At 43.9% G+C, this 20,868-nt stretch overlaps 1 protein-coding gene across 1 annotated transcript in view; it reads right to left on the bottom strand.

Moving 5' to 3' along the window:
* Positions 1–16,130: 16,130 nt before the first annotated feature.
* Positions 16,131–20,868, bottom strand: part of Efcab11 (EF-hand calcium binding domain 11) — a 75,635-nt gene continuing 70,897 nt past the window's right edge. Inside the window, exon 6 of the mRNA XM_055592974.1 lies at positions 16,131–17,513. Within this exon, the coding sequence (XP_055448949.1) occupies positions 17,435–17,513 (79 nt within the window). The 3' untranslated portion in view covers positions 16,131–17,434. The remainder of the gene's footprint in view (positions 17,514–20,868) is intronic.

The raw sequence follows: 20,868 nt of genomic DNA, 5'->3' as shown, positions 1-20,868 counted from the left end.
GGGTAGATTATACCATCAGTCTTCACCTTCACCACTTTTATATTCTAGTGGAGGGAATGGAATTTCCACAATTGTATCATAACTTAAGTGTATTTATTTTGTTAGCTGTGTAGACATTTGCCTGTGTCTGTGTACCATGTGGGTGCAGTGCCCACAGAGGCCAGAAGAGAGTGTGAAAACCCTGGAACTGGAGTTTAATAGTTCGAGTCACTCTGTCGGTACTGGAATTGAACCTGGATCCTCTGGAAGAGCAGCCAGTGGTCCTAACTGCTGAGCCATCTCTCTAAATCCCAAATCATGTAATTTTAACCACAACACAGCAGCAACTTTATTATCTTCTGATGTCAGTGTGACCAAACCTCAAAAACACAGGAGCCTATGCCACTGTTCTTGTCTCACTGACTAGGACTTCATTTGCTGAGTTATGGAAGTAAAAAATCCAAATACTTGTCATTTCCTTCCTTATCTAGTGCCCAACACACATTGGCTACATCATTAAGTCTCGTATCCAATACATCATTCAGTTTCTGGCACAGACCTTTCAAGCTTCCTCTTTTCTCTCCTGCCCTACCTCCCGAGCCCAAGCTGTCTTCAGCATGCGCCTGCACCACCATACTGTAGATGCCCACATGCTTGCCAATATCTTAGGAAGATAGCCACCTGCAAGTCAACAGACAAGCTCTGGAGGAAGATAAACAAGCCTGCTGACATTATAATTTGGGTCCTCTGGTTTCAAGGACTGTAGAAAATACATCCTGGCTATGCGAGGTAGCGCTGAGTGTGACGGCAGCCTGAGCTGATTAATACACTCTTCTCCACGGAAACCAATTGCCGGCCCAATCTGCTCTGTTCTAGTGTCTAGATCCCTGATAAGGTGAGCTCTAAGAGGGTAGTGAGTGTCTGAGCCTGGTGACATCCAGCCAAGTGTCCCCAGAGTCTGGTATGAGTGCCTGATACAAAGTTGATGTTCAGGAAATATTCCTCAAACAGGTAAACACATTTGAGTGAACGGATGAGCAAGCAGCAGTCGTGAGTTCTTCCTCTGGGAAGGTGCACTTTAGGCCTGGGTAGCATCCAGAGCAAGGACTGGTGTAGGCATTAGCAGAAATCTATGTCATTTCACTGAATCCTGCAGATTCCTAGAAGTCCAAGTTTTTAGTTCCCCGATGAAATTTGATCTCACAGGTTTTATTTTTAAAGAGGCCTACTTGCCTCCTGTTTCTCTAAGGTTAAGAAAAGATCATTCCTAGAACTATAAATCCAGCATCATTGCAATTGGAAGAGAACATACAAGCATGAGAAATGTCCTCGTTTGATTAATAGCATGCTTGATTTCAGGCTGGAAAATGTCCTTGTTGATTTCTGTGGGTGCATTGACAAAGTGTGAGCACTGGAGCTTCGCCACACAGGGAGGCAGGAAGACATGGGAGGGTTTCTGTTGAAGTCTTCAGAGGACTCGTATTTCTGAGGAACTCATTATTCACTTAATTATTCATTCTGTTTATTTACTGTATAGTTATTACACACAAATATGGTGTAACTCCCCAGAATCCTCAAACACCAGATGCCAGTTTCTCTCCGCATTCCCCAAAGACAGAGCAGAGCCATCGCCGTGAGAATTCAAACAACTAAAACCCAATTAAAGCTGTGCCAGCATGTTCATTTCCAAAAGAAAAACCTTGAAGTGAATCAGCTTTTAGTCATCTTCCTGACTGCTTCTGTAGAGACAAACAAACAAAAAATCCCTGAAAACTAAAACTGAAAATAGCATTGGCATTTGAATCATGGCTCTGCTGAACTCTGGCCTAGGTTAAGCCGACATAACATTTCTGGCTAATTCACTTCAATATCCTGTCTTGGGCTTTGCACATTTCAAGTTTCCTACGAGTCTGGCACCTGGAACCCCGAGGTGCCATATCCTTGTTGGACCTTGGCATCCCTGAGTTTCAGGACTCCTCTCCTGGGCCTCTTGCCTACCTGCAGATTGGACTGGCATCGTGAGGAGGCAAGCATGGCATTGAAGCTCTTTGAAGGCCTAATGGCTGAGGACAGAGGTGGCCAGCTTCCTATCATGGTCCAGAGAGAAGTGGTGTCCAAATGAGTATCGTCCAAAGCTGGCCACTGGGATGGGGACATGCATGTTGGAGGGTGGCTAGGGAAGGCAGGCGAGTGTTGGGACTGTTCACAGCCCCATTTCCCTGGTGGTGCTTAGCTTATGAAGAACAAAGTGGCTTTTTCAGACACGGTGTGACTCCGACCAGCTCTAGTTGAGAGTCTTGGTGTCAAGAGTGAGGCATCTTTACACCATTGGTCCCATTTCCCATCTGTCATGACCGGCCTCTTCCTAGGAGGTCACTGCCTCAGAAAGGCATCTATGTCCATTACTAGAAATACTCAAAGCTCTTCAGGATCAGCCAGAGGCCTTAATGTTTCCCTAAGCCCAGCTCAGAGAGGCCAGGGGTTTTCATTCTTGGTGGGTGGGCTCAGCCTTAGCTGCCAGAGATATGGTTTGTGTCCCTTTTTCCTGTGGCCACAAGAGTAAAATGCAACAGTCTGGGAAGCGCCAAGAAGATCATGGCCATTCAAGAAACACGGGGCTTTAACATCAGTTTTAGTAAGTTTCAATGCATGTGACAATTTCCCACAGCCCAGGAGTCAGCTAGGAGGGATGCCTGGACCCCTTGCTTCTTTATTCCAAAGAAGTACATAACATGATTGGTTTTTCTCCTTAGCATCGAGAATGTTGCTGTACTTGGTATTTCAGATTAAGATATAATATGTTCACGGCCTCTTCCCTCATGCCTTTTTTTTTTTTTTACCTGTTGCAAATATTTTCTCTTCACGTACCCTGATCTGGAGGCTTTTTGCTGAGAAGGCAGAAGCATTTTCTAATCTATTCGGCAGCCACATCATAAAGTGTCAGCCCCAGCAAAACACAAAAGGCCTTCATTAATAATGTATGGAATAAGAACTCTGGGCAACATCTGACTCCTGTTTTCTTATTAACATAGCATTAATTATCTGTTGCTGCTTTAAGGATCCATGTGTGTAAAAGCCTGCTCTACTGTTATGGCTCCCGTGAGACACACTAAACAACGGCACCCATGATTTCACGAAAGAAACATGGAGGAACTAGAAAAAAATCAATTTCAAATTAAAGTAAAATAATTCTTTCTTACGTTTTGATTTTCAAAGCAGCTGCTCTTTTAAATCGGCAGTGATATAACTTCATTATTGGAGGTCAAAGGTAAATGTGCCTGTACCCTGTTCCTGTGATCAGCATTTTAAGTAGAGTTGTTCCAGTTTCTTCTTGTGGGTGGGGCAGGGGATCGAAGAGGGTGAGGGAGGGGGTGATCAAATCAGTGAGACTGCATCTAAGTCATTAAAACATGGACCGGAAGATCCTGTAGATGGTGAACTGTCCCATGCTCACGGTTGACTGCCACCCTCGTCTTACACGCTCTGTATATTTCACCCCAGTTTTTGGAGTGCCAAAATGGACTTGAACATTTTATGAACTCTATGTTTGACAAGTGTCTTAGTGTTCTCTTGCTAAGAAGAGATATCATGACCAAGGCAACTTATGAAAGAAAGCCTTTAGTTTGGGACTTTGTTCACAGTTTCAGAAGCTTAGTTCGTTATCACGTATAATGCTTACCATTTGGTGGCGATTACATTACCATTTGGAGTGGAGCCCTCATGAATGAGGCATAGAAGAGACCCAAGAGCTCTCTTGCCCCTTCTATGAAGACATAGTTAGAAGTTCATCTATGAACTGTAAAGGAAGCCTTCCCTAGGTACCAAATCTGATCGAACCTGGATTTTACACTTTCCAGTCTCCAGAACAGTAGAAGTGGGTGCTATTTAAATCCAGGGTGGCCATTTTCTTATAGCACTCTGAATGGAGTCAGACAAAAAGCCAACGGACGGTCTTCTTCATTGGAATTGATGAAGAAGAAGAAACTGAGGCACAAGAAAGGGGGTGGTCTTGCTGAAGAATACAAGAAATAGAGACCAGTTCTTGTCTCCAGGTTACGTGGCCTACCAGAGAAATTTCCCTGTAACTCAGCTGTGTCCCAAGGCCCACGACTAAGCTCAGCCATGGTGTGGGTGCACGCTTCTTAGTCTTCAGGGTGCTCACTGGCAACAGTGCAATGTGATAAACCATAAGACCAACCGAGCTCTGAAACGATCTCTCAGGATTCTGAGGTGAGTGGGACTGCCCTCTAAAAAAGGAGTTAGAAGGGATGTCTCATGGGAGGTGGTGTGGGCAGGGTGCTATGACTTTAATGCTTGTTACCTGAAAAATTAATGTTGAAATCTAAGTGCCACAGTACCATTAAGAGGTAGAACTTGTAAGAGATGAGAGGTCCACAGTGGCGGTGCTCTCATGACTGGACTGCACAGGAACGTAAGGGAAAGTGGGTTCATGATGAAAGGGCGAGTTCAGGCTCAATCAGTCTCTCGCCACCTCTGGCCCACTCTGATGAAATAACACAGCAATAAAGCCAGTCTTTGACCTTGGACTTCCAGCCTTCAGATCTCTAGCCTTTGTAGAAGAGTCACTCTCAGGTGTTCTGTTGTAGCAGAAGAGTGACCAGGCAGTCGGCTACAGAATGTTAGCCCCTCACAATCCCCTTCTAAGGAGTTCACATAATAGCATCTTTGTATGGGATTAACATTTGCATAGCTCATCATACCAGTAACAGAGTTGGTATAAGATGGTTGGCCCAGGATGGGCATTGCATCCCAGAGCAGCCAGATGAAAGTTTAGCTGCCAGCATGCTATGGAACTGTCCAGCATATGGTGGCTAACAAAGCTTGCAGCAACAACAGTGATGTGCTAATCTATGACACGCCTTATGGAAACTACTAGCCACCGTAGCTTCCCCGGGGCGCTTGAAAGATAGTCATGGTATATGGCTATATGGGAAGAAATTGATACTTCTTTTAAAATATATTTTTTATTAGTTTGTTCAGAACTTCAGACATATTTTGATTATACTGATCCCACCTCTTGCACCTAACTCCTCCCATATCAACTCTTCAGCTTCTGCTTGTCCCCAACTTCACATCTTCTAAAACAAAAATATAACCCATAACATCTCGTTTATGCTACCCATATACTCACAGGCATGGAGTCATCCAGTGAAGCGTGGTGGACATAACAGGAACCGCATTTTAAAGAGAACGGACTTTCCCTCTCCCCAAGCCATCAACTGTCAATATCTCCTCAGCTGTGAAGGGTGTTCCATGCTGAAATGCTAACCGGCTAGAGTGTGGGCAGGGCATATGCGGGCAAACCCAGCTGCTGTGAGTTCGTGAGTGCAGCCAGTCCTATAAATCTAGAAGTCAGTTTCACGATAGTGTTTCTGTATCTCTGGCTTTTACAATCTTTCTTTCTGTCCCTTCTGGGATAGTTTCTGAGGGGGATGGGTTCTGACACAGATATCGAATTGTGGCTTAGCAATCAGCTAACACTTATTCTATGTACTCTGAACAGTTACTAGTTTCCGCATCAACCACCACTGACAATGCAAATAATTTCTCATTTTTATAAAACAGTATTCCAGGGTCTTCCTCCCACGATTGGACCCTTATGTTCTTAACTGCTCATCTTCTCTGATGTTCCCCAAGTCTTGAGGAGGGTAATATAGCTATCCCATTTGAGGCTAAATAGTATAAATGCACTCATTCATGAATACAGAAATATAAATTTAAAGGGTAGTTTGATACCGTGTCCATTTAGCAAAACAGTAGTAGTAGTTTTGCTCCTGTGGGCTCTACGCTCCTCAACCATGGGTTCTTGGTGAGATTTGTAATACCAAAAGGTAGTTGGTTACTCCCATAACATTTGTGCCCATGGGCATATCATGCCATTCCAGTTCTCTCTGTAGCTCACAGGGATTAAAGCTGGGTGAAGTTGTTTCTCTCTCCCAAAAACCTACTTAGCATCTTCCATTTCTGTGTAATCAATACAGAAGACTCCTGAAATTTTATTTTATTTATTAATTTATTCTTGAAAATTTCATACACTTACATATTATATATATTCTGGTTACACTCCTCCCCACCCTTTTTCTTATCCCCCTCCTATCCCCACCAACCTCTTTCTCCTTACAAGTCCCCCTCCCACTTTTATGTCTTTGTGTGGGTCCAGTGTAGGCATGGGTGTGAAGTTATCAACTGAATCACAGGCAATGTACCTGTGGCTCTACCACCTAAGACAATAACCAATAACTTCCCCTTCCCTAGCATCTCTCAGCTAAGGGGCTGGGCCCATGAGCTCCTCCTGCATTTATGATTGAATGTTGACATACTCAGTCTTATGCAGGTCCTATACAGGCAGCCACAGCTGCTAGGAGTTTACGAGTGCCACTGCCACACTGTGTTTAGAAAACAGTATTCCAGGGCCTTACTCCATTATTGGACTCTTACATTCTTTCCTGACCATCTTCGGTGATATTCCCTAAGCCTCAAAGAGGACAATACAGAAATCCCATTTAAGGTTGAATAGTTACCAGCCATTTATTCTCAGTGCCCTGACCAGCCACAAAAATCTCTGCATTAACATTTGTTTGCTTCAAGAAGAGGTTCCTCGGACTGAGGCCAATGGGACATCTACAGTAGTTAAAGAAGAAATCACAGCACGAAACAGAACATGTTCTAAAGACAATCACTATGGAGATAAGGTCAAAACTAGAGAGATGGAGCTAAAGCTACAGCGAGAAGATACTTACAGCTTACATACATGAAGGTTCTCAGGCTGGACAGATGGCTCAGCAGTTACGAGAACTGGCTGCTCTTTCTGGGGCCCTGAGTTTCATTTCCAAAACCCATTGGGCAGCTCACAATTGTTCATAACTCCAATACCAGGAGATCCGACATCTCCCGACCTTTATAGTCACTAGGAATGCAAGCAGTGTTTATACACATATGTAGGCAAAACATCCAGAAACATACAACTTTAAAAAAGGAATATTCTAGAAACCCAAAACCTTAGCTTCTCAATAATCTAGGAAAAGGGACAAGCAAGATGGTTTAGTAGATAAAGGCAACCTGAATTTTATCTCTTAAGAGCATGTAAAGGTGGAAGGAAAGAACTGACTCCACAAAATTGTCTTGACATCCACTTATATGTGATGGCATGTACACACACACACACACACACACACACACACACACACACATAATAAAATAAAAGAGGAAACTAAAAAAAAAAATCAAAGAAAGAAGAAACAAACTAGTAACAACGATGAGGGCCAAACAATGAAACCCAAAACAAGCATAAAGAAAAGCAATGAGACCCAAAGTTGATGTTTTGAAGTCAGCAAAACTGATAAACTCCTGGAAAGAGCAACCAAGAAAAGGTAACTGACTATATTACTTTATGTATGTGGTTAGAATGTAAGGATGTATAACAGGAATTGTAAAAGTGACCTCAGGGTGATTAAGACAACTTCCAGGATTTGTAAGGGGAATAACATGATGTATGAAATCACAACGGAAAGCAGTAGGCTCCGGGCATAACAATCTTTATGGGGACTGGGGAGATGGGGCTCAGCTCATAAAGCGCCTGTGGTATAAACCCGAGGACATTAGCTCCAGCCCCAGCATCTGTGTAAAGGCTGGGCACACACCTGTAATGCCAGTGCTGAGATGGAAGAGATGAAAGACCTCGGAGCTCACTGGCCAGCCTGCCTAGCTGGACAGGTAATGGCTTCAGGTTCGGCTAGAGCCCTGTCTCAGAACTAAGGTGAAGCGAGGCTACAGAAGATACCCAACACTGACCTCTGCCTTCCATACACATACAGCTGCAGGTACATCTGCACAGACAAAAACATGTGCGCACGCACGCACGCATGCACGCATACACACACACACCCCTTTCCTGGAAGACAAACTAGTTGCAGACCTATCTCTTTGGGCTCTGCTGGGTTCTGGGGCTGTGACTCTCGGGCACACCTAGGCACTGCCAGGAGTGCAGGGAGAACAGTGGTGACCTGGTGTGCTCCGCTGTGAACGGGCCTTTCTGACCTGGCCCCCGGACAATACAGGAACTACACCATAAGGGTGTCTTGCTCCTTAGGGATTTCTCAGTGCTGTAAGGAATTCTGATGTTCAAAAGAAAATATAAAGGGCCTTTGCCTTCAATAAACTCAAGACTTTCTTTTCCTTGAAATGCATGTGGAAAGCATCTAATGGAATGGTGGAGACTTTTTCCTTGTTTTTTTTGTTTTTTCTTTTTGAGTGATCTTAAAGAGTAATTCGAAAGTAGGTACTTTAGTCCATGAAGTCTCTTTTTTTTTGTTAGAAACTAACCAAAATCACACAGCAGGCTGTGAACATACTTCTCTACACCAAAGATCTGACCCCAGAGGGCTGTCCTTGAGAAGTCCCACACAGGGGCCTGTAATATTGCCACAGGGGTGTCCTGGCACTTCCATTATTATTATTGTGTATGTGTCTGACACAGGTGTGAGTGCGTGTGTGCATGCCAGGGTACTCACATGGAGGTCAAAAGTCAATTTTGGGAACCAGTTCTCTCCTTCCACTGTGCATCGCAAGTGCTTTTACTCAGTGAGCCATCTCATCAGCCCCTGCCATGTTTGTTTGGTTTTGCTAATCTATCCTTTAAAGTTATTTTGAGTTGTCACATACTACCTTTGCATATTTTAATTGAAATTTTTACTGTAAGCTTAAGTAGTGGCAAGGGCTTCCCACCACATACCAAGACCTGAGTTGTTAATGAATTTACTTAATTTTAGAACAGTTTTATACATACAGAAAAATTTACAAAGACAAAACAGGCAGTTTCTGTGTTCCTGGCACTGAGCTTCTCTTGTTTTTAGCATCAGGCTTTGGAATGGATACTTGCTGTGGTCAATGAACTAGGATGGACACATTCTGACTGATTAGGCCCATACTCCATCCGGGTTTCTTGTATTTTCAGCTCATGTCCCCATTACGGTCCCAGAATGCCATTCAGGCTGTCATACTTAGTCTCCATGGCTTCTTCGGCAGTCCTGGGACGGCTCAGGCTTCCTTGCTTTTGATCACCTTGACAAGCTTCAGCCTACCCACTCCTGCCCACTCGGTTCTTAGAGGATCCATCTTGGTTGCTTCTGTTTGGTTTTTGATTTTTTGTTTTTTTTTTAATAACTGTGAGTAAAGCTGCCATAAATATTCTGTTTGGGCATGAGTTTTCAAACCATGCCCAGAAAATACCTAGGAGCTTGGTTTCTGGATCACGTGATAAGTCCCTGTTTAGCTTTCTGAGACTGTTCTCCAAAAGGGCTGTACCGTTTTGCATTCACTCCTGGCAATGAATGAGACTAGATATTAATCAATGAAGATAGAGAAAGGAGGGAGGGGGAGGAACATACACAGAAAGACTGGGGAATAGAGAATGAGAGACATGTTAGATAAGCCATTCACATGGAGCATGTGCAACTGGGTCTGATAGGACATTCTCTTTAAGAATGGGCAGTGAAAGAGACAGTCACAGAGATAACGGCTAAGAGGTCTCCATGTGAGGAAAGGCATAAAGAATCCTGACATTTTTTTTTCCCTGTAGGTACAAAGAGAGAAATCCTGTTGCAAATATGTCTCAGTATTAGCTAAGAAGTGGGTCATGCTGAATCTTAAGTGGCCCAATGAATGCAACTCCATTTATGGTGTGATAGAGAGAACAAGAAGGGAGGGAGGGAGGGAGGAGGAAGGGAGGGAAGGAAGAGGAGAAGTAGGAGAGAGGAAGGGAGGGAGAACAGGAGGAGAGACAGAGAGAGGGAAGGAGGGAGGGGAGGGAGGACAGGAGGAGGGACAAAGGGAAGGAAGGAAAAAGGGAGAGAAGGGAGGGAGGAGTGAGGGGAGGAGGGAAAGGAGTGAGTGAGGGAGGGAAGGGGGAGGGAAGGGGGAGGGAAGGGGGAGGGAAGGGAGGAGTCCAATACCAGTCCTTAGCAATAGAAAAAGCTTGTTAAAAAATTTGATTAAAGCACCATCTCTAAGACATTTGACCTTAGAAAAATCATTTAAAATCAAGCTTGCCTTCCTCATTCAGAATACAAAAGATGCCCAGACCTGACATCAGCCTTACAATGACTGTTGCTATGACAATACATTTAATATATTTCCAGCCCCGTGGTCAATTTTTTTTCTATAAACTCAGTATTAGTGAAATTGCTCTTTTTGAAGTGATTTATTTAAAAAAAAAAAAAACAAACCCTAACTGTTTTGCTCTCACTTGAGTCCTTAAGGATCAGCAAAGCATGAAGTAAGGGATCTATTTCAATTTTAGTTCATGTTTTCATATAGATTAATCTGTGCTTTTCTCTGAAGTTGGAACGATGTTCTCTTTTATTCATATTTCTAACTATGTTATCAATTCAAAGATAAATTGATAAAGAGAATCCAGATTAGATACTATATTTTATTGTGTTAGATTGTTTATAGGCTAATTTTCAATCGTTGTGGCCCATCCAACTTAAATTTGCTTTATAGAGAAAGGTCACTGTGAGCTGCTAGCCTTAATGGCAATAGATTTCTTTTTTGAAATTATCATATTTTAACTTATTTTTATTTATTTTGTACATGTGTTCATGCCCATATGTGTGGGTGCCTGTATGTGCAGGTATGTGTGTGTGTGTGTGTGTGTATGCGCATGTGTGTGTAAAAATCAGAGGTTGATATCAGGTATCTTTCTCAATTATTCTACCTTATCTTTTGAGACAAAGTCTCTTACTGAACCTGGAGCTAACAAATTTTGTTAGACTAGCTGGCCAGTGAGGCCTGGAAATGTTCTTGACTCCCTGGCTCAACCCATGCTGAGGTTACTGGGACACATGACCACACTATTTTTTCACATGAGTCCTAGGGACTGAATGCAAGTCTTGATTCTTGCATGGAAAATATTCCCACTGATCACTTTCACCAAGCCTCTGGACTTCAATCTGTGTATGTGACTGTCATTTTTCTTTCTTAAGTTGTCTAATTCCATAATGTCATAAGTCAAGAAAAAGTAACAGTTTGTTTTTATTAATCTTACAGATGTGAAGTAACTGTAAATGCCAAGTAGGATGACCAAAGAAATATTTTACCCAGACTTTACATACCAGGAAAGTGTTGCTTAGTGGGAATGACCTATGCAAAGATGCTTCTGTTGCACAGAACCTTTCTCTGAACAACGCCTCTAGGGTCTAAAGCACCTTTCATTCTTGGTCTCTGAGGCTGAGTTTGGTTGGTAATCAATTGTAACTCCGGTTACTTCTTTGGCGGTGTGTAAGATGGGAACCAATTTTGAATACTTTTCTGTGTGAAACCTTTGGACTGGGTTGGCCAATGAATTTGGGGTACCTCCTTTGGGTTACAAACAAGCATGGCTACAGAATATGGGCCTCCGTCACAGCCAAGGAGATTAGGTCTGTCTTTTGTCAAGCTGACAGCCATGGATTCCAACCTTTACTCTCTCCATGTGCCCCTATACCTTGGTTGTTTCCTGAGATTGCTTCCTCATTTATCTAAAAAGAAAGAAAAGAGATGGCTGATACCCATCTCAACAATTTTAGCAATAAAATAAAATATCCAACATTAGTCCCTTATAAAGATAACTGTGAAGAAAAAAAAATGCTCATTAGAATGCAGAATATTTAGTGTTTATCTCCCCCCACCCTTTTTGAACAGGGTCTCATGTAGCCTTGCTTGGCTTTAATCTAGCCACATCACTGGCCTTGAACTCCTAGCCCTCCTGACTCTACCTCCCAAGTGTGGGGATTCAAGTGTGCACCACCATACTTGGATTTTCAATATATTTTTAATAGGAGATCTACTTACTTATTAATTCATTCATTTATTGAGATAGGATCTCCCTTTATAACCCAGCCTGGCCTGAAATTCAGTGTGTACATCAAGCACAGAGCAATTCTGCTACTTCCAAGTGCTGCATTAAAGACTTGTGACACCATTTCTGGGCTGGTTTTCTTTTTGACTTTTGGGGGCTATATGTGAGTGCATCTGTGAGTGTGAGTTTATTTGGGTGTGTGTATACATGTGTGAAGGCCCATAGAAGCCAGAGGTCAATCTGTAGTGTTGTTCCTCAGGAACCATCCATTGTTTTTTGAGGCAGAGTCTCCCACTGGGCTGGCCAGTAAGCTTAGGGGATCATCCTGTCTCTCCAGTGCTAGGATTACATGCCAGCACACTTGGCTTTTTGTTGTACATTCTGGGGACCAGACTCAGGTCCTCATGCTTGTGGGCTCAGACTGAACTATCTTTGAAGGCCCTACGTTTTATTTTTGATTGCTACCTTATCAGATATTAACCTCAAGATTATTACTGTTGTACTCTGAGCAAAGATTTGTTGCAAGTCTTGTGTTTTGACGGTAGGAATGTGCTGTGTGCCTCTGTGGCTGCTGGGTGGTATTGTAGGTGGAGTCGTGGACAACAAAACTGAAAGTGTAAATTGGTGCTCCAGCACAGAAGGCTTTGAACTGCATGTTACAGGGCTAGGCACTGTCCGATAGAAGAGACGGGCACTGGAAGCTCTTGAGCATAGGAAAGTTATTTTATCTGTGCTTCAGGCATGTCCTTGACACGCCAGACTAAAGTCTCTTGACAGCAGTATTTGTACACACCTTACACTCATCTTTATAGGAGTATACGGAAGAACCAGTTGCAGGATGGAAGACCTGGAGAAGAATAAGGAGGTGAGCAGAAAGACCAGGATGAAATGTAGAAAAAAAAATCAGGAGTGTTTCAATAAGGACATGCTCAGAAGGATTCGGTGACTGAATGCCAGAGCCAAGGAAGACAGCAAGCAGGGGGGACTCTGAGGCAGCTGGCTTGGATGACAGCTTGCCTGGGGGATGGGTGGGGAAGTTGTCATCAACAGAAATAGAAAACACAGGCTAGGAAAACAAGTTTGAAAATTGGGGGAACAATGCATCTGATTTTAGTTCAGTGAGTCTGCACTGAGGTGGGAATGTCTGACTGGCGAGTGAAAACACAGGCCCGGAGTTGAGCAGAGGTCAAGATAAAGAGAAAGCATGCAGAAAGGGGAGGGAGGGTGGGATCGGCAGGGGAGGAGGGAGGGGCTCATGGGGGGATACAAAATGAATAAAGTGTAATTAATAAAAAAAAAATAAAAGATTTAAAAAAAAAAGATAAAGAGAAAGCCTTGTTTATGGAGTCCTGTCAATCAAGACCATAAGTGGTCTCTTGGCAGTGGATGAAATCATCCTTGGAGAATGTGTTGATCAAGAAAGATTGACCAGTTACAGGACTTGGGAAAATACTCTCCCTTATAGACTGGTTCTAGAACAGGAAACTGGAAAAGACAGCAGGGAAAAAAAATGGCACAGAAATACCATGAAAAATCTGTGTTGCAAGAGGGCTCCAAAGGCCCAGTCATCACCTCAGACCCACGAGAAGGGACTGAGCTGAGGCCTGAGAGGGGCTAGTGTGTGTCCATTAGCAGTTCATGGACAACCAACCACTCTGAGAGCTGCAGTAGTGGGGAGGCCAGAGCTGGGTCAGTGAGGGGCTCAGAGAAAGACTGGGATGGGGTGGAGGCACTATCCCCTTCCATCTTCAACTGCTGTTTCTTTTTCTCTCTGGAAGAGTTTTCTCTGTTGCCCTATAAATGCTAAAGTCACCTACGACTCTGTCCTTGGCTGGAAGCTCGCAGTGGTGAAGGTTCTCTGGGTTTCAAATGACAGAAAGCAACTCCAGCTGGCTTGAGTGGAAAGATTTATTGGGAGGGCACAGTTACCTCACAGGACCCAAACGGCTATCACTGGGTCTTGCATATAAGCTCTAACCAGAAACCAAGCACCGCGGGCTGCTTCTTCACTGTTCCCTTGCTCTGTCTATTTTTAAGCCCCTCTCTGCTCATTGCAAACCAGCTGCTTGGATTTTCTGAGCCCTGTGACTGAAAACATGTCTGCTACGCACTCTTGAGTCATATTCCTTGCTCAAGCACTCAGAGCAGAACCTGAATTGCACTTAGTCTCCAAGAGCTGAGACTGAGTTTATCAGCTTGAACAGATGCCATCGGACCAGCCATGTCACACTACACAGGCAGTGGTATGGGGACTGTGTCCTGGAAGTGACCTTATCTGGGATGAATCCTAAAAGCAATGGGTAAGGAGAAGGTGTGTGGGCAGCTTCTGTTCCCTCTTCTTTGTTTTCTTCTGAGAGCCCAGATGCTCCCAAGCAGCGAACTCAGGGATCTTCTTCGAACAGGTCTCAGCCAGAAAGGCCTCCCAGGTTGTTAGCTTCCTCAATGGCCAGCCCTGGCTGCATGCACACGGCCGTACCCTCTGGGTGAAACAGAGTCGAGTGAGGTCACCTAGAGTCTATCCCTGGATGCTCTGAATGTGGGTCTGCAGGGGTCACAGACCAGCTCCTTTGGAGGATGGTGTAAGGCTGTTGTAACTACGGGAAGGAGGGACACTCTGGAGGTGGCAATGTTGGGGATCCTGGGATCTAGCTGCACCCCTACCCTCTCTCTCTCTTAGGTCTCAGAGGTCAGATCAGTGATTTTCTCTCTCTCTCTTTTTTTTTTTTCTGTTTCAAAGTAAATTCTCTTTAGATAGTTTCCAGTCATTGATATAAAATGTCTTGGCTAATCTAGAGTCCTGGGAGTTGAAGAGTAGCCATTCATTTCCAGACTCACCTCTTGCTTCCTGCATCCAGGGTAGGAAGGGACCACTCCCTTTATCTTGCTCAGGAGAAACAGGATCCAAATAGGATGATCATACAGAAGTTTGGAACTCTGGCCATTACTGAAAGAATGGCTCTGTTAATAAATACTATTAGTGTAAATTTAAGATCTCTCTTTTATGTTTGAGATCAGAATCAATGAACCAATTTGTCTATTACGATATAAATACTTGCTGAATGAGGTCAGAAACTGGAGCACTGTACACTTCTCACTGATACCATTAATCCATTTCTGTCTTTGAGATATTATTTCATTCATGTTGAAAAATGATTTTCATTGCTTCTTTATTTAGTCTATAAATGTTTGAATAAGCCTTTAAATTATTTTTTTAGTTTTTATTTATTTATTTTATTCACATTATATTCCGATCATAGCCCTTCTCCTCCTTTCCTCTTCGTCCCACCCTCCTTCTCTCTCCCCCTTATCTTCTCTATCCTATTCCTCAGAAAAGGAGAACCTGCCTACCACCAACCCACCCTGGCACATCAAGTGGCATCAGGACTGAGCACAGCCTCTTCTACTGAGGCCAGACAAGGCAGCCCCATCAAAGGGAAGTGATTGAAAAGCAGGCAAAAGAGTCATGTCAGAAACAGCCCCTTCTCCCCTTATTAGGGAACCCACATGAGGACTAAGCTACCTATCGGCTACATGTGTAGGGTCCTAGGTCCAGTCCATGCATGGTCCTTGGTTGGTGCTTCGGCCCCTGTATACCCCACTGGGCCCAGTTTAGTTGTCTCTGTTGGTCTTCGTGTGGAGTTCTTGGCCTCTCTGGTTCCTTCAATCCTTCCCCCCAACTTTTCCACAAGGCTCCCAGAACTCTACATAATGTTTGGCTGTGAGTCTTAGCATCTGTTTTGATCCACTGATGGGTGGAGCTTTTCAGAGGACAGCTATGCTAGGTTCCTGTCTGCAAGCACAGCAGAGTGTCGTTAATTGTGTCAGGGGTTGGCTCTCTCCCATGGACAGGCATTGCTTGGACATTCCCTTAATCTCTGCTCTATCCTCATCCCTGCACATCTTATGGGCAGGGTGAACGTTTTTAGGTCAATTTTGGTCAAAGTTTTTGTGAACCTTTCACACTTTTAACAAACTCAGTTTTGGGATCATTTTAGAGATACAGAAAAAAAATCATGAAAACAGTAGTACTCCTACCTCCCCCTCACCTAGTCTCTCACACCACCACAAGCAGTAGAGAACCCGTTTGGTTCATCTCTACCCTGTGCCCCTCAGGGGCGCATTTAGGAGACCAAATTACATTTTAGTCAAATTACATTTAGTTTTCCCATCTCCTTAGGTTCCTCCGGCTTATCACAGCTAAAAATTTTATTCTTCTTAAGGCGATATGCTAATAATTTATATGAGCATGAAGCTTATTTAATGTTTGCTACACAGATTTATATTTTTACTTGATCTTTTAATGTTTAACACTTTAAAAACTTAATTTACATTAAATATTTTTTTTTACAAATGTTAATGTGAATTCCGAACACTTACAATGACAATATCAGTATTTCAGGATTATTTTTTAATAGATGTTATGTTATATGGTCAGGGTTTCGATTTGGTCCAGCAGAGCAGTCACTGGAGCACAGGGGCACGGTGGGATGTGGCGATCCTAACACTTCAGGATAGCCGAAGCGTCAGGTGAACAGCATGGGTCCCTAGAACCTGCAGCAGAGGCAGCAGAGCGTTGCTGGCCAGCTCAGGGCTAGCTTCTCTGAAGTAGGAAGCCCAGGCCCAGGCTATCCTAGAGGGGCCCCAAATCACTCCCATTTGCCCATTAGGACCCCAACTGTATTTTGGCTTTCTCTGTATAAAGAAGGACTGGCTGCCTAGTCCAAGTTGCTTCCTGTGTTTTGTACAGCCAGTGCCTGTGCACTGATTTGCACTCCAGGGACATTATCTGTCGGGAGCCACTCCCGCCATTACAAGATGGCGCCGGTTTCCTGCTTCCTGGTTCTTCTTGCCAGCATTGTTTTGCGATCTGCGCATGCGCCGCCTTATGCTAATGTAGGCTTGTGTGGTCCTCCATTTGGAGACCACATGCTAATTGGGTTTTGTGTGGAGCACCAATTACAGACGAACAAGTCACCCTGCTGGCTACTTAAGCAGAACGCACACAGGGTTCGGGGTCCTTCTCCATCTGCTGTTAAGAGCCTCACAATAAAGTTGCTGCTGGACAAATCCGTTGTTGCTGCGTCGTCCTTATCGGCGAGGGCTGCGCGTGACAATTATCTAGGAGAAGTCTTTGTTTTCCTGGCACTTGCTCATTTTTGTACCACCCTAAACTTGACATTCAACCAAAGGTGAGCAAATGATGGACAGTGACACCACTAGCAGAACAAAGTTAACCCTCGCTGGAGCTGATGAAGGGCTAGGGACCCAAGCCGAGTGAGCAAAGACTCCAACTCACAGTATGGAGGATATAGAGCTGACAAGGGTGGAAAAAAAACAAAACAAACCAAAAAACCAAACCAAACAAACAAGCACAATAAAAAACAAACTGCCGGGCAGCAGGGCCAGCAATAGTGGCCTGACTCAGTAGATTCCCACCTCTAGTCCAATCTCAGCATTCAAGAACTGTAATTAAGAGTTTACTCACAAGTACACAGAATCATTCCCTCTTCCTAGAGTAAGATCTGTGTGACCTTCAACTAGATTACAATTCACTGAGCTGTCCAGGGCGGCCAAAAGTGGTTCAACAGGCTTCCGGCTTCATTTTGCCTGTCCGTAGTTCATGGCGTACTCAAAGTCTCGGAAGCTGACATGACCATCTGAATCTTGATCCGCCTCCCTGGAAAACAACACGGAAAGTCATTCACGAGGTATTCATGTCCGAACTTCCATATCAAAGCACACGAGAATCTTCCTTCTCTGTTCGTCAAGCACGAGGGAGGAACCAATCTTATCTTGAAGGCCAAAGTCATGCCCATGCCTCCCTCCCCCACCCTACTACACTGCTAACACTCAAGGTATGAAGGAAAGAAGGGGTATTTATTAAAACCTACAGAAACACATACGGAATAGATTTGAGGGGTGGATCTAAATGCATAAGCCACATAAGAAAAGCTGTTTACAGGTTTAGCTAGCACACATGAGAACCTGGGTTTCACCTCTAACACTGTATAAAACTGGCACGCCTATAATCCCAGTGCTAGGGAGGTGGAGGCAGGAGGATCAGAAGTTCATCCTTATCTACACAGTAAATTTGAGGCTAGCCTGTGCTACATGAGATCCCATCTCAAACAAAAGTAGGAATAATTATTATTCTAGTGGTCTGACACATATTACATATATACATACATATAATCTTATAAACATATATGCACTACAACAAAAATGTGAAATGAATAGAAGACTGTTTTAGCAACAAAGAGTGATGGTAACATCTTACACAGTCTGAAGCCCTACACAGTACTGCCTTCACACCCCCAGACTGCAGGATCTTAGCACCAGTTCTGGGACTGGCTGAGTGTACGGAGCTACTGAGCCTTAAGGAGACCTGACAGTCTTCAGAGGATCACACTGCTAGAAAGCAGCTGAAATACAACTCAGACAAGGATGGTGATACTCTGAAGTCAGAACTCCATCATCTCTTGCTGTTGTCTCCCTACACAACCAACACACACTAAGCTTTTCCAATTCCTATGAAGAGTGATGAGGATGTGAGCCCTTGGGGAGCCTCTGAGACATGGCCCCCTGAACAGGCAGCAGAGATTGGCACACACTCTATGTGGCTAAGATAAGGTACACCTCCAAAGCACAAAACATCACCAGCAGCAACTCATCAGCTCTGCTCCTGGGCAAAGAAATGTCTATTAAAGAGCAGGTCTGAAAGGATAACACATGAGTATGGTCCCAGTTCCCCTTGGGGGCATCCTGGAACCAATGCATGTCCTGCCTTCTGTGGAGCTTCTGTGGTTGATGCAAATGACATTCTGTAGAAAACAAATGGTATCAAGCATGACACAGGGCTTTTAAAAGCAAAGACAGGCCTAAGCAAGAAAGCCACTAATCACTGTAATAGTTCCAAAGCAGGCTTTTAAAATATTGAAGTCTAAAATAAACTTTCTGAATATTTCAGGCCAAAGTCTGTGAAGTCTGTAATAGTTCTGGATAGAGTGATGATAATTTTTCATTCTTTTGAAGTAAAGAAAAAAAAAAAAACCTACTTCTCTGCCACAGGGCAAAAACCATGTTGCAGTGTGTTGGGATAAAATGATTGCATGCTACAGAAGCTATTCTTCTTGTGCTAGCTATCTCTTGGTGATGTATACATGGTGATTTCATGCTATACAGCACACAGAGCATAATGTCAGATCTCTTCTAAGGGATTTAAAACAGTCATGGGATCGCCCATCACTTACTGCAGGATATAAACCATCCCTTTAATAAAATCACATACCCGAGGAGTCTTCATATTGCCTAAGTATTTGATTAGATAAATAGCATTCCCTCCCTTTCTACTCTAAATTGGTACGTCTGAACTGTAAATCTCACAGAGAGATAGCCTAGAAGAGTACTACCAGCATAAATGCTTCTGGTGATATTTTGAGTATGTTTTCATTCACTTATTGGACCATTGGAAGCCTGTAGAAAAAGGAATACCTCTGCCCATTTCCCCCCCCCCAGATAAATTTTTTTTTGTTATTGTATTAACATTTAATTCTTTTCATTCTTTAGTACTGCTACCAACTGGAAGGTGGGTCTACTGTCACCAAGAAATGTGAAAGGGGACGTCCATCTATAGGGCTTGGAGAGGACACCATAGGCCCATACTGAATGGAGAGCTGCCCTCTGTCTCCCTTTTATATTTAGGACAAGACATGGCAGAATATTTGATGCTTGTTTATGTTTCAGACATATGAACAGGTATGGTCATTTCAACTTGAGCAAAGAGGAAACTGAAGTTTAAGGACTAAAAGTTTAAAAGCTATGACATACAGTTTTTATTAGCAACAAAAGTATTCCATGGAAGACTGCGACACTCACAGTCAATCACTGTGTGATAGGAACAGATGGGCTATTGGGAAGAGCTGGGGAGGGGGAGACTGTCATTAAGGAAAAAGGAACATCATTTCTGTTTACAGTAAAGCCTTCAAGCCTGGTTCTGAAACAGGAACAAACTGCTTCAGTGTCACCGAAAATATTCAGTACCATAGTCTCAAAAAACCCTCACCCCTACTAAAAATAATCTCCAGGACGGCAAGAACTTTTGCCCACAGCTGTCCCCACCTCTTAGCTAATAGCAGGCAAGGACTATGTGCTGAGTAAATGGATTTATGAAACAAATGGAGCTGAGGAACAGGTGATGATCTTATGGACAATGTATTACCTACAGGTGTCGGGATTGAACAGAGACTGTCTTACACTGTCAACAGCTGGCATCTCAGCCACTGAAATAGAACACAGGGGAAGGGGCAGCCTGCAAGCTACTACCACGATGGGTAAGTCTATTACGGCCTCTGTGCTCAGCTGCGCTCGGCAAACACAGAGTACGTATGGGAAAGACCACAGAAGAAATGGGCTTTGGAAAACGGGCTGCTGAGAGTGGTGATGTGTTGGTCCTTCTCCCAAGGCTCCAGCCTGTGGATAAGGACAGGAGGTCCAGGCCCAGGAGGTGAGAGGTGCGGAGACACTACACAGACACTGGGAGTCGAGTGAATGCAATCTGAGGGCCAGCGGATGCAGATTCATTTATTCCAAAAGAGAGAGCATGTTATATAGCTTTGGGTGACCAATCAGGTTCCTCCACACCATCTCCAAGCCTGCCATTGGTTGTTCGTTTCTGGGCAGACTCTCCAACATCAAGCCATGAACTTTCTGCCTGCCTCACTACTTCTGTAGTAGTCTCAGCGTAAACTGCCCTAGGCCATGAGCCCTAACGGCCCGTTGCTAGGAATGCCCACAGTGACGGAGGGAAGAATCCCTTGAACAATAGGCAGGACAGGTGGATGTATCCAATCCAAGGCCCACAGGCAGCCAAGGGCAGTTGTGAATGTGGCTCAACATAAAATCATGAGTTACTTATGAGAGTGAGAGGCAGACACACACACACACACACACACACACACACACAGATTGGGTACCTGCGTGTGTGTGTGGATGTGCATCTGTGTGTGTGTGTGTGTGTGTGTGTGTGTGTGTGT

Source organism: Psammomys obesus, unplaced genomic scaffold (genome assembly GCF_907164565.1).
Source record: "Psammomys obesus unplaced genomic scaffold, mPsaObe1.curated_primary_1811, whole genome shotgun sequence".
Taxonomy (NCBI): Eukaryota; Metazoa; Chordata; class Mammalia; order Rodentia; family Muridae; genus Psammomys; species Psammomys obesus.
The sequence above is the reverse complement of the archived record's forward strand: the minus strand, read 5'-3'. Positions and strand labels throughout refer to the sequence as shown.